The 18,256-nt window shown below is 31.2% G+C and overlaps 2 protein-coding genes across 5 annotated transcripts in view; both read right to left on the bottom strand.

The window, feature by feature from the left end:
* Positions 1 to 2: 2 nt before the first annotated feature.
* Tsp97E (Tetraspanin 97E) lies at positions 3 to 6,887 on the bottom strand. Of its 2 annotated transcripts, XM_088194462.1 has the most exons (7): positions 6,116 to 6,396; positions 5,828 to 5,995; positions 5,632 to 5,730; positions 3,447 to 3,566; positions 3,204 to 3,317; positions 2,945 to 3,065; positions 3 to 2,785 (listed from the first exon to the last, which is right to left on the bottom strand). In XM_088194462.1, the coding sequence occupies exons 1-6, from the start codon at positions 6,173 to 6,175 to the stop codon at positions 2,991 to 2,993; spliced, it is 636 nt and encodes a 211-aa protein (XP_088050588.1). In that variant the 5' UTR covers positions 6,176 to 6,396; the 3' UTR covers positions 3 to 2,785; positions 2,945 to 2,990. The 2 variants fall into 2 exon arrangements, with proteins under 2 accessions (XP_088050588.1, XP_088050587.1); XM_088194461.1 differs by lacking the exon at positions 2,945 to 3,065 and having other exon boundaries at positions 6,116 to 6,887.
* Positions 6,888 to 8,697: 1,810 nt separating this feature from the next.
* Positions 8,698 to 18,256, bottom strand: part of jvl (javelin-like) — a 153,338-nt gene continuing 143,779 nt past the window's right edge. For all 3 annotated transcript variants that reach the window (XM_088194291.1, XM_088194292.1, XM_088194290.1), the window contains exons 5-6: positions 12,720 to 13,430; positions 8,698 to 11,075 (exon numbers count right to left, since the gene is read on the bottom strand). In XM_088194291.1, coding sequence (XP_088050417.1) covers positions 10,497 to 11,075; positions 12,720 to 13,430 — 1,290 coding nt within the window. In that variant the 3' untranslated portion in view covers positions 8,698 to 10,496. The remainder of the gene's footprint in view (positions 11,076 to 12,719; positions 13,431 to 18,256) is intronic.

Raw genomic sequence — 18,256 nt, 5'->3', positions numbered from 1 at the left:
AACACGTTTGATATATCACATTTATTCTAAAAATAAATTACAGCCATTCAAACGACTTACGTTTTTAATAATCCAAATCAATACACAAAAATTTATAAGACAGAAGCGCATTATATATGTGAGGTTTTGAAAAGTATACATTATGTAAAGGGAAAAGCTAACGAGTATACATATATTTATATATATAGCGTTACCATATTCAACGTACATTTGCGAATAATACTTTACATAAGAAACATCCGCTAAGAAATTTGATTTGATATGAAAAAATAATTTCATCAAGACATATAATACATCTAAATATATTAAAAAATATATTATTTATTTTTGAACTACTTTTTCATATGTATGCAATAACAGTTTCTAATTAATGCACAATTGTGAATATTTTTTAATAATAGTAATGCTCGATACAAATGCTTTCTACTGTAGAAGAAAAATTACACTGTAACATGCGATTTTGCCACAAAGATAAATTGCTGATTTAATATGGCATCAATTGTCAACACTGCTTTATAATGTTAATTAAGAATAAATTTAAATACATTTTTATTGATGACTATGATGATAAATAGTACACATTGAATCTGTTTAAAGCTGTATTATGGCCTTATCAAGGAGAAAAATTTAAGTCTCGGTATTACAAGCCAATTTTTTAGACTGATTTCATACCAAAAGAGCATTCATTCGTCAAAGATTATGAATTAAAACTGATTTTACCCTCATGATGAGAAAAAAATATTTGCTATTATATTATTTTTAATACTGCATTATAAAATCGACTTTACAATCAAATAAAATAAAACACTAAAAATTATAGTTCTGTAAAAATACAGCATAATTTTTGTTGGGCGATTTTTAACTTAAATTTTTTCGACTAGGATTATTCCTTAGTTGTTGCAAAGATTTTAAGCTGTACCAATTGTTTATTCTATAATTTTGCATTGATCATATACATACTTATTTAGTTCAAGTTTGATTGTCAAACTTTAACTAAATCGGTACGGTTTAAAATCTTTGCAACAATTAAGCAATAATTTGAGTTAAAAATCTCTTAACAAAAATTATGCTGTTTTTTAACAAAACGACAATTTTGAGTATTTTATTTTATTTGATTGTAAAGTCGATTTTATTATGCAGTATTATAAATTTTGTTTAGAAAAAAATAATAAAATAGCAAATTTTTTTTCTCAAGATCAGTTTTAAAAAATTTCAACGTGAATTTTGGATCGTAATTTTTAATCAAGAATAAAAATGCAATGAAGAATTATTTGATGAAATTAAGTATTGAAAAACAATTATTCCCATTTTTTATGACAAAAATTTGCATATTTAACGTACAATGTTATCAATATACATAAGTACATTATTAAAAAAATAAACTTACTACATATTAAATAAAAATTTAAAAAATCCAATATTATTTTCATGGTCCAACAATCTTATTGATTACAAGTCTTCTCATATACAAATACTATTGATCTAATAGTAACGCTATGAAACACTTAAAGCTGGATATGTGAAAATATCATCAAATATACACGCAATAGTTAAATATTCCGTTTAAGATTAGCTTAGGATTCAAGATTTTAAACATATTCACAACACTAATCCAACGGTCACTAAATATATTTACACAATATTTGACATCGAGACTAATTCTCGTCCACTCTTTTTTAACAATTACACAATGTTTAAATATTCAGAAATTACAACATAAAAATGCACAACTGCTATATATATACCGAAAATCTGTATTGACCAAAATGCGTCAGATTATTCTTAACTATTTCATTTAAAAAATATATAAAAAATTAAAACATATATCACGTTGACTAGATATTAACAATAAAATAGTAATAATTAGCTACTCGGAAGTCACGACATTAATTTTGGCTCTTTGATACATCTAAATAAAAATAATGTAGGATCCCTTAATATTTGTTTTCCTGAATTGATTTATAAAATAATTGATTAAGTTGATATTCCCATTAGTTATCCATAAAAACATCTTAAATCTAACGAGGAGCAAATCGTTTATTTATTATTAAAAACTATTTCTTTTAATTTGTGTAGTAAGAAGCTGGGTATACATATATTTCATACGTTGATTCTATTTGCTATATATGCATATGCAAGAGCTGCTAATCCACTACAAAATATGTATGTTTGTATTTATTTTAAGCAAACAGGATTGTCACACATAAAAGATTTTTTATAGTTACTTGTATTATGATCTTATCTGATACATGAAAAACACTTAACGCTAAAATTAGACTTTAGTTCATTTCATACTGATAATGCCGAATACGTCATTGTTTGCTTTTTGATATTAAACATAAAAAAAAGAGTATATTTTAACAAATAAAAAAGAAATAATCGTTTAAGTGGAAAAATCTAAATTAATCAGGAAATATGACGTGTCATATTTATATTATATCAATACACATACAATTATTATCACATTATTATTATATTTTAGGAAGAGATAAGCGAAATTGTATAAAACTGATTCATCTGACAAGAATGAGAACAACACCTCCACTAAAAAAACTATATCAAAAAAAACATGAATGAAACTTATTAGCGATTAAAATTTCCCGTATTATATCTACAATGCGAAATTGTAAACAATTACCCATAATAATAAATTGCTATTAGTAAAATAAAATTCGCTACACCACTATAGAAATTATGTATAATTTCTTGCAAAAAGGTTTCTTGGTTCTTTGTAGTCCGGATCGGGTTGGTTTCTGTACCTTCTCGCTAACCAAATCGCCAATAACTGTAAAAAAAATATAAATTGTATAAAACTGAATCTGTCAAAAGTAAACATCGACACTATTCATTAAAAATGCAAAATATAAGAAGCAAATCAATATAAACATAAAAGATGCATAAGCAACGAAAACCATTCTTTTACAAATGAATAACATGAAAACACCTTAATCCCAACGATAAATGAAACTAATAGAAGTTAGATAGGATTTTCACAGAAAAGCGCTTGGATTAGCCCGAGGATCCTTTTGGTTACGATAACGAACCGTCAACCAAACACCGACAAACTGTAATCCAACAATATACAAATGTTAATAATTGACAATTCCATGAGTGTCAGTATGTAACGTGTTACATGTTGGTACAAGTTGAGCAGATTTAACTACGCTTTCAAGTCAATTAGATTTTGTACATAAGTGTTATACCTCAGTGAAACTGAAAAATAGTCCGATTCCGCCGCACAGTTTAAAGGCATAGTTAATCGTTTCTTGTAGTTTATCCATGCACGGAGGGCATCCATCACCGCCGCAGTGATTTTTCTGTAATGATAAATTCGGTATTTAAAAATGATATGCTTCCATTCTCAGGGTAATAAATTAACTTTGTAAGTAGAGTGAAAAGTCTAATAATATTTTAGTTCAAGTATTTCATATATAGAAAATATTTACATCAATCGCTGCACATGAGGGGTGTCCCATCGGTGCAGAGTCATTTCTGTTTGAGAATCCGCAACAGAAGAATGTATCTTGTACTTTAGTCCTTATATCGTCATCAACGGTTTTCCATCCCTGAAAATAAATGAAAGAATATTTTAATATAATTAACACATTGAATATCGCTACTCTTTTGCGATAATTGGAATAAATATTTTTTTTAAATAATCATTACTTTTTATTAGTTAACATTTTAAAATCAAATTTGGAATTCAATAGATAATTAAATTTAATCTTTAAAACTAAAAAGACATCAAGGTTGGTTGGGTCTATAGTTCGTTGACTAAATAATAAAATATCAATAACATACACGCAAATAATGTACATAATCATATTCAATATGAAAACGACAACCATAAGCAAGTGCACATCAGCCCAAAAATGGCATCACTTGCAGATAAAATAAGTGGACCAATGATAACAAAAAAACTGTACTTTAACTATTTAAATTGCAAATTAAACGGTAGAGAAACCATCGCACAGGCAAATTGAACACTGCAGGTAGTAAAGAATACCGTTCGAGCTACTGTGAAAGATCGAAATTTAATCTGGTCATTTAACCAATAGTCAGGCCCAGATCTAGGGGGATAAAACCAGGTATTTGCCCAGGGTGACAAAAATTGATGTAAAAAAAATTAAAATTTATAAAAACAAATAAAAAATTAAAAGACAAACGTTTAAAACATTGTCAACTCTCCACGGGTACTTAACAAATTAGGCTACCTTTCAATGACATGACATGACAACTTAAAATTAAACAATAATTGACGATCATTTCTGGCGCACATCTCAATGCCTTTATATCCACAATCCATAGCGTTAAAAAACTATTTTTAAAAGCTTTCATCAGAAAGATTTAACTGTTGTTCAGGGTGTTGTTTTAATGGATTTATTCAAAAAATTTAGCTGATAGTTTTGGACATTTTTTTATAAAAAAATGCAGTTATGAAACACGCAACTAGCAGCCCGCCCTTTCATTGAAAAATATGAAATATATACTATATTAAATGTGCGTTAAATGAAAGCACTGGAGATGTATTTTGAAAAATCGCATTCAGATGATTTTTGAAAACAAATAATTGTCGATGCAACAGAATTGGCCTCTGAAATTGATGGTGAAATCAGTTTTAACACTTCGAATAAGCGTGAGATCAAAAACAGGTAGTTTAATTATGAGTATCGTGATACACCTATTATCGATACAAAAGAAAAATATATGATTGATGATTTTTTATATAATTGACATCGCAATAAGCCCAAATCAGTCATCACAATAAATATTTTGAATTACTTTATAATATACATATATATATAACTTAACTCTTTACCTGCGAGGAGCGGATAAATCCGCTTCACATCACATGTCCCTTAAGTGGGAGAAGTGGATATATCTCACAGTCAAGAAAAATCGAATATTATAAAGCAGGTCTTTGTCTCAAATTTAACACTTTTTTTTTAAGATGTATAATGATGTTTTTATGATGTTATGTTCCAATGGCTTTCTACCCTCATTTAATTACTTCTAAGAATTTATTACCAAGAATCAGAACACATGTTATTTTTTTGTACATCACAAAAGCTTTTTCTGCTTTTTTAAAATTCAACGTTTAAAAGCATATTGTATTTTTTGTTAAATAAATACATTTTATTTTTTATAAAATAAGGTTTTACTTTTTAAAAATACCTACCAAAATTCACTGTAAAAAAATTTAAATAAAAATATATAAAGTGCAAGAAAAATAATTTAGGCGTGCCAATAGTACACATTTTATTAATGAAATTTCATTGCTAATTTCATTTATACCCCATCAGCTCCTATTGGTTGATGAGAAGCATGTATAGCAGAAGATAATAAGCTTCTCCTCACTTCAGAGAAGACATTTGGGTTTTGAATTTGGCAGAAAAGAATCGCTCTCAATTGAGCTTTGGATCCAATCTTACAGCAAAAATGCGCCATCACTATATATCACGCTGTGCAAATATTAATTTGTGATGATAAGATTGAGAGAATCATTTTTATGAAATATTATAGTATGCTAGAGAATGACTTCTGACGTAAATCTTTATAAAGTCGGGCAGGCTTTGTAGCTGTAGTAACAGCTGAAGAAGAAAAATTAAAAATATAGATAAGATCTGTTACCTCATGGGCCAATTTTTCTTGCTGTTCCGTATTCACTGCGAGACAAGCGCAGGCAATGGAGAACTGGATCAGGAAGAGCATAAACAAGATAACCATATACTGTAAAAATGAATTAAGGAAAAGTATCATTGATTTCCTATTCAACTTCCGTTCCAATACATAATGAAATGCAATAGTTATTATAGGCAAAGGATACGAAAAACAGCATAACTTGGTGATGCTTCACGGCGCCGGCTAATCCCAATAATGAGATTAGTATCAGCAGCACGCCGCATGCTAATATGCCGCCGATGATGGGAAGATTTGTGACAATAGAAGACGCTCTTCCATACACCGCCACACCAATCAATATGAACGCAACGGCCTAGAACATAAGAAAAAAATGCAAAATATGTTCGTCCAATTGTACTTTGTTCATTTTTACGATATGCTTATAAATACGTTATGTATTTCTAAAAAATGATATGTGCTAAAAATAACTTACTATATATAGAACGTTGAGCGCCGTCAGGGCATTCTTAGAGCAAGTGAAACCCCCACACATGTTTGGGCAGGGAATTCTCTACGATGTCTCTATGGCCAAATTCGGCGTCGAACGAGGGTGGAAATGAGGTCGATAAAAAGAACAGTTAATATTTTACGTTTATGAGCAGATATAGACGAGCGATTCTCTTCTATAGAGAGTAAAAGTCGACCCTGCGATAAACCCGAAATTACTAGCACGCTGACATCTGAGCTGTGCGATGCTCGTTATTGCGAGTCATGTGTCACAATGGAATTTCATGATACGAGCATTACTAATAATATTTTTTTTACCCTTTCTATACTGTGATGTACACCGAATTTACATGTCATGTCGAATAAAATAATCATATTTCAAGCATTCCTCCGCGAAACACACATATTAAATTAGATAATTACAATATATAAGTAATTATTGAAAGTGAAAAAAATATTATTCTGTCTTTACATTATTTTTCTTTAATAATATTTGTTTGTCGTTGCTTGTTTTGCGTGAGAATAATATTTTATATGTATCCATATACCTTCAATTATACAAAATAATTGCTATTTCCAATATATTTTTTATTTTTTTGCTCTTATATTACAATAATTGCTACGTTTCGATTTTGACTTTAGGGACGGTGATGGTGACGGGTGGCAATTAGACACAGATTGAGCCGCTGCAGTAGTATATTTATTGAAGATTAACGGTGTTTACATTACAAGAGGCGCGCGCGCGACGGCACGCGTCCGAACCCTTGCGGGCTTGCTGGTAAAGAGAGAGAAAACAGTCACGTCGATGCTACTCCAGCGCCGACCAGTTTTGGCCATAACAAATCTAAATTCGGCTCCCATATGACTATTATACTGTGGGAGCATATTTATGTATTTCTGTATATAGGTTTTATTATGGCCAAAACTTGCTAGCACATTCTCTTGGCGCCTATGGCAGGCACGCACGGCCGGTGAGGTTTCGTGCAATATTCACCCATTTTTATATATTAAACATGTAACAGCATATACCTTCAGTAAAAATACTACTGCAGCGGCTCAATCTGCGACTAATTGCCTTGCGTCACTATCCGTTGGTGAAATATTAATAATCATTTCGTAATATTATTTGTGTTTTCTAAATTTAGAATCACTCATTTTTATATATTATAAACAGGGACGTGATTTAGAAAGACAAGTCAGGGCATTTGTCTGCCCTTGAATTTTCATAGAAAAATACATTTAATTTAAAGAAATACAATGAATCTTAACGAAATTAGAATATTAAAAAAACGACTTCCCCCCTCCCCCGAAAAAAATCTAAAATGACGTACTTGATTTTAAACAGAGAAAATGTAAAAAACAACAGTCTCGAATCTGTCCCGAAAATATTTGTTAAAATATGTCATTTCTCAGCTAGATATATATTTTTACCAGTAAAAATATAATTTATCTGATAGGTGCTAGTAAAATTACATGATTCCAACTTTTCCATATGTAGTATACACATTCACATACTTATCACCATTTATTTACATGCGATATGTAAATGTTACAGTAAATGTATACTTTTCAGTGAAGTCATATTTTCACTAGTTAGTTCCAAATACATTTTCACCAATAGATATATTTCTATTAGCAAAAATATAATTTAACTGATAGGCGCTAATGAAATCATATGCTACTCTAAAATTTATATGAAACTCAATTTAACAGTTGCGAAACGTTCATTTACTGTTCAAACTCAAACCTAACCTACACAAATCAACCCAACTTGTTTAATGAAAGTTATTAAAGTAATTATAGTTTTAGAACTTTCATTAGGTCCAAGTCCAAAATACAAACTAAGCCAATTCATTTAGGTGGGGACTTTGCTTTCCCTTGAATTTATGAAATATTATGAATTTTAATGAAATCAAAATACAAAAATCGACCACTAACTGGCAAATTTTTGGCAAAAAAATATGTTATTTAATGAAATACTATTAATTTTAATGTAATCGAAATATTAAAAAAACGACCACTGACCGACCAATTGTTACTCCCCTCCCCTGGGAAATTCTGAAATGCCGTCCCTGACAAACGGTGGGATGACTGATTGTCATTCTCTGATTAAACCCTCTGTGCCACTCGTCCATGGAAGGCCTTGTGCCCTTCCCTCTGATTTATTATTATAATCCTATTAAGTCTTGACTTTTTATCAAGTGCTTCAACATGTAAACTATAGCTTTATCGTCAAACAAATTAAATGTTACATATGCACTAATTCCGTATGAAAGATTTTTATCAAAAGTTTGACACTGTTACGATTTTGAAAAGCACTTTCTAAATTATCTTTTAACCACGCACTTTTGGCTTTTAAAGTAGAATTTTTATTTGGATGTTAAGTGATGTTTTAAATTTAATATTTAAACTATGCTTTGATAACATTATGATAATTAATTTTACCACATGACTGAATTTAATTCTTAAATAAATATCAATTGAATAATTATTTTTAGGAGTTTAAATTACGATTAATTAATGTACAATAAATATGTATGTATGTGAAGAGAAATAAAACGACAATTATGAATTTCCATTCAATATAATTTTTGTATAGCATATAAATACAATTTATTGATTATATAATGGTATTATTTAAATTCCTAATCATTTCTTTTCTAATTCTTTACAAGCCTAACTAGAATAACTTTACAACAATCTATAACAAAGATTTTTTCAAAAATTTGAACATTTACATACAAATTTAAAATACGTAGTTCTATTTACATTATTTAAATGGGAGAAAAAACATAAAAGTGATAATTATGGTACAAGTGTAAGATAATAAAACAAAAAAATAATGATACAAATAGTAAATATAATATAAATAAAAAAAATCATACATATTCCACTCACATTACGAAGAATGTTACATAACAATAAACAATATCTTAAAAAATTAAAGGAATCACTCCCAAGAGCTATCACAAATATTCAATACAGCTAAATAATCAGTTGAAGTGAATTTTTAGTAAATTTTGACGTTTTTTTAGAAATAATTGATTTTTTACTAAAATTAATATGCAAATAATAGCTGTTACGTTAAAACTGCCACATTTATTTACAAAGACTACTCCAACGAACCATCAGAATAGAATGCTTATCACAGAATGTTGCACCAATAATCGAAACATAAATCTTCATACAATAAATTCATCAAATTATCTAATGATGAAATACACGAGTCCTATTTTTTAAGACGCACATACAAAACATGTTTTCTACTAAGTATAAAAATATGTCGTTTTATCAAACCATAAAATTTGACTGCAAGTAATGTAAAAAAATAAATTTTAAAGATTGCTATAACAAATGGCCTTTTTTAATTTACATTATATATAATATCAGTTTAAGATCTTATAGGATAGCGTAAAATAAATATAAAAGCATTGAAAATAAAGTTATTCAGATATAATTTATTTTTCTTTGCGTGGTGCAAGATTTTTTAAGATATATCTATTATTGACGATTTATTATTAAATAGTTTTATCCCCAAAAAAATACATAACATAACTGTATTGCAAACATAGATACATATAAGAATATTTCTTATGTTTATTTATATGCAAGATTGGATTGATTTGATTAGAATGACTTACCAATCTTGATTTACAAATAAAATAAAATAAAAACAACAAAATAAAAAAGGAACATCTATATAAACATATAATAAATTAATCACAATATTATTAATGATATTTTAAGATACAAACTTAGTACAAAAGAAAAATATGAATTGATGCTTTATTTACACATATATTATATATCTATAAAATATAACATAAAGAAATAAAAATGTCTTCAATGCAAGATATACAAAGTTTTAAAAATGCCGATAATACGGAATACAAATTCAGATAGATTATACACAATAAGGTATATAAATATTGCACTCGGATTATTTAAGCCAAAGTATAATTTATGTTGTTTAGTTGCTGTAAAACTTGTATCTAAACATGTACGTTAAGACTAAATTATAATACAAAAAAGCCTAAAATTCAGTCAGACAATTGTTCAGTTTGAAAAAATCAAACGAATTATTGATATAATTCAGGCACAATCGATCCAATGTTCATCATTCATCTTCGTCGTCAGCTCAACTGACGACTCTCCATAGGACGGGTCTTTGAGAAAGGTAATTCAATAAAATCCAGTCGAAATATGTTGTAAATTCACATATGTATACAATAGTAACTGCGTTTTAAAAAATCATCATTCATCTTTGATATGTCTCGCTTATTAAAAACTCTATTAATATTTAATAAATTCAATAACACCTAAATGGTAATTCTCTACGCGAATGCAAAAGCTTAAAATTATGTTCTTTAATCGAAAGATATTTTCCTATCTAAAGAATCACATTCAGCTAGTCCCTCCCTCTTGACGCTATCGTTCGTTATCGACTGCAAAGTCGACGAATACTTCGATTCCAGATCGGCCGAGTTGGATATACTGTCGTAGTAACACTGATGCGGTTTGCTCCAAATCGATTGACAGCTTTTATGGAGAGGCTGGTTGTAAAACAACACGTCCGATCCAGTCGGCTTATTATGAATCATACTAAAGTCCATGGTCGTTAAATCGTTTCTAAAATGCTTCGGACTGCTGAACATAGAGCTGCTCATCTGCATCTTCATGGGACTTTCGTACGCGCAGTCGATTTCATCTTTGGAGTTTGCGTATTCTTCGTTCTTGTGAATGAGATTTGAGGTGAGATATTTGACACGTTTGTCGTTAGCCAGTTGGTTGCTGCGATGTAGGAAGTCGTATAAGAGCTGTCGATCTTCTGAAGCGGGTTGAACAGTCTCTCGCTCTGATTGGCCAGAGTCGAGAGAGTCTACGAGTGAAGGTCGGATGCCGCTCGGGCTTGATCTCATCCAGGCGTTCAACAAAACACCGTTCGGCTGAAAAATAAAATAAAATAATAATTAGATATGTTTTTCGATTTGGTATTGGCGTTTAGACATGCAAGTGAAAGCAGTGTGATATTTACAATACTAAGTTATCGAATAAGTATTTGCGTTATCAAAATTATTTATCATGAAAATATTAAATTAATAAAATTAAAACTTTAATACTCTTTATTTGTTTCATTGTGAGACATTCCTTAGCATCTTCATTGTTTAGCTGAGTTTCGTAGGTTTCCAAGCGTGTCCGATGAATAAAATCGAAACTATAGAGACACAGGACATTTTTCAAAAGCTGAACGAATCCATTCGTAAATTCAGTACCAAATATATATTGCAAGTGGCAATTTATTACCTGGATTAATGACAGCATACGAGTTACAGGGAATTAAACCAAATGTAAAGCAAAAAACAATACTCAAACAAATAATTATTTCTGGCAATTGGAGACATCTATGAAAATCGAACACATGATTTTTGTGTAAGTATGAAACCTTATTAAATTAAATCATTTTTAAATCAGTAAACATTCATCATGAATGTGTACTAATATAAAAATTCATACAGAAAAAACGCAAATACTTATGAGAAACCTAACATAATTTGATTTATTGAACTATCCAGCATCTTTTTTTATGTTACATAAAAAAAACAATAAAACAATACAGATATAAAACATATATTTTCCACACTTAGTATTGAAAAAATCATTATCCGGATGTATTCTCATGAAAAGTGTTAAAGGACAAACATTTTAGGTGTATTTTTAAATTATACGTGGGAAAATCCTTGAGCAATTGATATGTTATAATTAAAAATACAAAAGGATTATTTTTATATTATATAATACGTAAAAATTAAATATATAGTTAGTATTAAGCGTTAGTAAACAACACACTAAATTGGATAATGATATTATAAATACATATATTACTCGAGCTGGATTAAGATGATATAATAATTGAACTGCTATATGATGTTATCGTCCGTATTGTGTACGTTAGTGCCAATATTTTAAGGATATATAAAAAATAATATACATATATATAAATATATAAATAAAACCAAAATTGAATTAAAATAATAAGCAAAAAAGCATGAAATAATATTAAAATAAAAATAAATAAACAAGCGGATAACTTACGATCAGCTTTATGGCATACAACTTCTCTTGGGTAGGATGCGGGTTGGAGCAGTACATACGTCTGCCGAGCTCTAAACTCTTTCTATTACAACATGGTCGATCCACCAGAGAAATATTGTGAATCTATCGCTATTCGGAGGGAGGACACTTATCCTGAGAATATACCATAGGTCTATCGTCGACGCTTATCATTGTGTGGAATAATGAATGTGTGCAAAGGGACGTTTTTAAATTATTAAAAAAAAAAACAAATTTTAAAAATGATAACAAAACATAAAAGAATGACAACATAAACACTGATTTAGGATGCTGTTAGTATAACACGACACACATGTGTTTTGCCATCCACCATAGTCCATGAAGAGTCGCTCACAATTTATGTTTTAGTATGAAAAGGCAAGATGAGGCTCGATGGTTAAGATTGTTTTTCTATGATGGATTATTTAGTCGAGTATTTTAAAGAAGTGGCTCCAAATAGAAGTTTTGGCTGGTCGAACCTTAACATCGCCGTCGTTAGGACGCGTACTGCTACTGCTCGATCGTCTGACGGGCACAGAGGACTTTTTACCGCTCCCCGTCGAAGCAAAGTCTTTTTTACTATTCTTTGAAGTGACAGAACTAGAACTGATGTTCGAGTCCCTGATCCTAGACAGCGAGTCGTTATTCCTAACTTTTCCCGTCAGCGAGTCCTTGCTGGGCTTGAAGTCCCTGCTTCTACTCAAAGAATCTTTAGCGGTCGACTTTAGAGTGATAAAGCTAGAATTTCTCCCGCCGCCGGGACTCTTTGATGAAGATATTGAGTTGCCGCTCTTGCTACCCGACAGGGAATTGATGTCGCTTTTTCTCCAGGATTGAGCAGAGCCGGGCCTGCCCAGAGAGTCGCCGCTGCGGGAGCGGTAGGACGGAATGTCCCTCGAGCGTCCTGTGGGAGGTTTCGGATTTAAACCGCACATCGAGTGCTTGGATGGTGGCAGGGGAATTTTGCTAGGCCTTCGCCGAGGCGTGTCAGTGATTCGATCGTTATCGGGTTCTGCATCTTCAGACGGTTCGGGATCTTCAGTGCTTTCGTCTAATTGGAGATGCAAAGGTAGAGGTTGGAGCGCTCGCATGCTTCTGGGCGCCCCTCCGCTACTGGATCTTCTCCCTCCGCTCTCCAGCAGCCTCATGTGAGCTTTGGTGCCTTCCAGCTCTATTGTCTTCTCTTCGAGCTGAAAATATAAACAGACCGGTTAGCATATAAATAATAATCCAAAGAATGAATTCGATCGATTTAAAGCAATTTGTATTAGAATAGCGGCATTGTGATATACAGAGACAAAACGAAAGGCGAAACGCCAACGATAACTGCAGATTACACTAATAACCAGTACCGTGAATTTTAAAACAGGAAACTAGAAAAAAAAAATACAAAAAAAATAATTTCAGTCAGCAACTAAGATATGATGGATTCATTTACATTAATTTTTTTTTATGTATTATATGTATTTCTCTATTTCAACCATACATTTATTTATTTTAAATCTTCTTTTGCAACCTGACCGACATAAGCCCAATGCATTACAACGGGGTAAATCTGTACCAAATAGGTAAGTCAATCAGACATAATGAGTACGCCTACAAGTATTAACTACCAGATCATTATATATTTACATGCAATGTATAAATGTTACAGAGAATGTGTATTTTTCAGTGAAGTTATATTTTCACCAGTAGGTACATATACTTCTATTAGCGAAAATATAATTTAACTGATAGGTGCTAGTGAAATTATATGCTGCTCTTAAATGTCAATGAAATTCAATTTGACAGTTGCGAAACGTCCATTTGCTGTTCAAACCAAGACCTAACCTAATGAAAGTTCTAAAACTAATTACACTCGAAGAACTTTCATTAGGTCAAGTCTAAAATACAAATTAAGCCAACTCATCTCTCAAGGCGAAATAAGTACAGACAGGCGTTACATCCCGCACATTGCTCCATAGATGTATATTCAAACCATTTCTGATATAATATCACTGGTCAAAGTATATTCAAACCGAATTTTGGTCAATAGGAGGGTGCAAAAACAATTATCACTTCTCAGAAGTCAAAAATGCTCATTACCGAGCATTCCCACTGCCGGCGCCAACACGATTTTATTGCTTTTGCCGTGAATTTTTTACTTCTGAGAAGGGATAATTGTTTTTTGCGCCCTCCTATTGGGCAAAATTCGGTTTAGATGTGCTTCATTCGATTCTCACTTATTGTACGTGGTAATATTGTTAAAAAATACTTCATATGAACGCTAGAAAACCGAGCGTTTTTATTTTATCGCTTTTAACGTAGATTCTAAACATTGAATTCGGTCAGAAAAACGCATGTCATTTAATTAAATACTATGAATTTTAATTGAATCGAGAATGCAACATTAGTGTTTCTGAGTGCTCCGCTGTGATTTGTTCTGAAGGAGTCGTTTCGTGAGCCGAGTCTCCTTCAATATTTGTATTCAAGAAGTACTGTATAAATATGTGTTATTCTAACAACAAAATATATTTCATATTGTTATTTGAAAGACACATATCAAAATATTCTTACTAAAAATTCCGGAAATACTTGAAGAGAAGAGTAAATTAAAAAATGTTTTGTCTTCGACGGAACGCTCATACAATTCACTACCACTAACTCAGGTAGTGCCTCCGAGCTACACTAATCTTAGTGAACAATATGTACAACGTCTTGAATTAATTGTAATTGTATTGTTGATATGTTTAATTTTTTTGTAAAGGATTTTAAGGGACTAGCCTATACTCTATCTGCGTTAACACAGTCAGTTCGAGAGCTATCCATTTCATCATTATTCATAATAATTGAGAAAGAGTTGGCAAGTTTGAGTTTACGTCCCTACTATAAGCTCTAAAGCACACGATGCGGATATACGTTCGATATACTTATCATTACTCCGATTGATTGATAAATATAAATTTGTTCAAATTTGTATATCGAACGCATATCGTGTGCTTTAGAGTTAATAATAGGGGCGTAAACCCAAGCTTGCCATCTCTTTCTCAATTATGAATAATGATGAAATGATAGCTCTCGAACTGACTGTGTTAACGCAAATAGAGTATAGTCACTCTAGTATAATGACTGCACGTCACTGCTAATGACCTTATCAATAGGCGTAATCGCGTCGTTTATGCGTCAAAATTATATGTATACTTGTAAGCATTGGTAGAAACACTCCAAGAAGACACACCGGTCGGCAAAGAAGATAAACCCGTAATACCCGTTGATACAATTACCCGCCGTGAAAGCGTGAAAACGAGACTATATAGAAAACAATATATACGACTGGTTCTTTAGATCGCGCCTTTATAGTTTGCAAATAAAATCGGTTAACTGGCTAGATCACAATAGCGCCATTGTTCGCACTAATTCTTTCGACAGGTTGTGCATTTGACAAACGCGATTAATCGGTTATTGCTTATATTTATTTGAACCAAATACATAGAATAACGATGCGAAAACAATACCGCCGTTACACTTTATCGAAATATAATTACGCACTTTTTTCAAAGCAAACGGCCTCCATTTTATATGGTACGTTCTGGTCGATCTGATCGACCTGGTCGACTTCGCAACCAGACAAGAAAAAGCAGTTTCTTGTTGCGTGTTATTGTAAAGAGTTGACGAATTTTTGAGCATAAAATCGGATACATTGTGCGGCAATTCGATACAAAATTTCCTCTTCGAATACATTGCAAATAGAAAAAGAAGCGACTGTTATTCTATTCAGTTGAGTGAAATTCCTAGAAAATTAAGATCGCTTTACAAATTAAGGAAACACTATTAGATGGAATGCTTTATATATATATATATATACAAAGCTTCGCTTTCATCCGTTGATTCTATCCACTCTCGCAGCGCATTTTATAAATATCACGAGAAAGGTAAAAGATACTCAAATTACTATGTAAGATAGAACAAACAACTATGTTAATCTAATAATTATTGCATATTAAAAAATAACGTTAATTAACTTTTATGTGCTATAATTGTACAAATAAAAATTTGCTAAGTGTAGAGCAAGAATAAACAATGTATAATAATTCCCGAAACTACTGCACATCAAAAATGGCAAAACTATGCATTTTTATATATTATATTAATAACTCAACGTCATTTAATGACTCATATTTTATTATTAGGTATATGCCAATACTTTTTTAACATGATCTGAGAACATGATCACAATCTAAGTATCCACAAAAAAAGCTCAAATCACGGCGTCTACAGCACGTACGATCAATCAGCGTTAAAAAACGCGGAACGATCCCATCTATCTCTAACGACGTATCCTTGACGGGTTCGTGACGGCATGACCTGCTCAAACGCGCTTTCAAAACTCGCGATCTCCAAAGGTTCGCCGGTAGCAAAGAAATTGGCACGTCAAATTGGTCCTCCTCGATTTTTTCAAAGCAGAGAAAGTAGCCGAGCATAAATTATTAGCTGGTCCGAAAGAAAAGAGGGTCAAGCAAGCGCTTTGTCGCGACCTTACATCTGTATAAAAGCGGACACGGTCGGTTTTGATTAATCGCTCGGATGCAAATTGCAGACTTTGAAAACCACCGTTTCGGGATGGCGATCTAGATGAGAAGAGCGAAAATGATTCGATCGCGTCCGATTGATGGCATTGATAAATAGACAAATGATAAAACAAGAGATTTTTAGATCGAACAATTGATCACATGTGCTCCATTTCAACCACGAAATCACATGTCAATGGATTAAAAATGTAAACTGTCTAGCTCCACTTTCGGATAAAAATTGCATGTTATCTTCATAATAGCAAGTCATCATAAAAAGGCGTTTAAAGAATAATTGACAACTCGAAAATTAAATTTCACTAGTAACTCAATCATTTTATTTGCGGATGAACTGATTTTTTATCTAGAATATCTTAATGTTACATTATTTCAATGATTTAAAGTAAATCACACAATAATGTCCTTGTAAGGTCAGCGATTTTGGAGTTGGACAGTTTATATCGGTACTAATAAGATTTTGAAAATATCAAAGGAGGACACTAAAAATAAAAATGCTATCTTGGATTTTTTGTTCGAGGACAAAGAAGGACAAATTGCAATGGTACATAAAAAAGATCATCACGGAAAGGTTTGTCTGAAGAGCAAAATATTTCGAAAATTTTTGTTCACAGGCCATTTCCAAAATTTTTTTGAGGAGGAGAAATTGCTACGGGAGCTCAAAAAAGGTCATTTTGGAAATTTCTGTTCAATGCAAATATTTTTTGCTATGCTTTTAATATTTTTATTCGCTTCTCAGGGCGTCAAAATCTATAATCAGCATATAAAAATGAAAGCAAAACATGCAAGTAATATATTAGTGAAGATAAATAATGATCAACATCTACTAAGTAAGTAATGAGACACCAGACTGAAATCAAAGTCTGTGAATTAGTGACATATATTTTATTAATTATAAACTATTATACAGCTTTCAATCGACATAGCTCAATTTTATTTTACAGGCGGCCCTCGACTTTCGCACAATTCGCTATTTCGCACATTAAAAAAAAACAATTTTTTTTTAAAAAACGTTTTGATAGCGGTGAATCTTTTGCTTCAATCGGAGGTTCGAATGATACAAACAGGTCTACGATATGTTCAATTTTTCAAAATAAAAATATAATTAAAGAATACGTTCAAAATTGTGAAAAATAAAGATATATTTCCACAATCTTTAATATGTTTCCAAAAAAACAAAGCAAAAAAAAAACATGGATAAAATGGAAAATATTCGTCATCGTATATCGATGACCAACATTAAAAAGATGTCCCTCTGAGTACTTCAATTATTCAAGCAAAAGCTCTTAGTTTGCACAAAGATTGGAAGGATAGATTAAAAAAAATTTTAACACGGTTTTTCAGGCAAGTAACGGTTGGTTTTACAAATTTTAAATGAGGTATTCTTTTCATAATATTAAATTTACTAGAGAATCGGCTGATGCGGATAAAGATGCTGCAAAAGAATTTAT

The sequence above is a fragment of the Plectrocnemia conspersa genome, unplaced genomic scaffold, assembly GCF_051122295.1.
Source record: "Plectrocnemia conspersa isolate PC_06_02 unplaced genomic scaffold, ASM5112229v1 ptg000010l, whole genome shotgun sequence".
NCBI lineage: Eukaryota > Metazoa > Arthropoda > Insecta > Trichoptera > Polycentropodidae > Plectrocnemia > Plectrocnemia conspersa.
The sequence above is the reverse complement of the archived record's forward strand: the minus strand, read 5'-3'. Positions and strand labels throughout refer to the sequence as shown.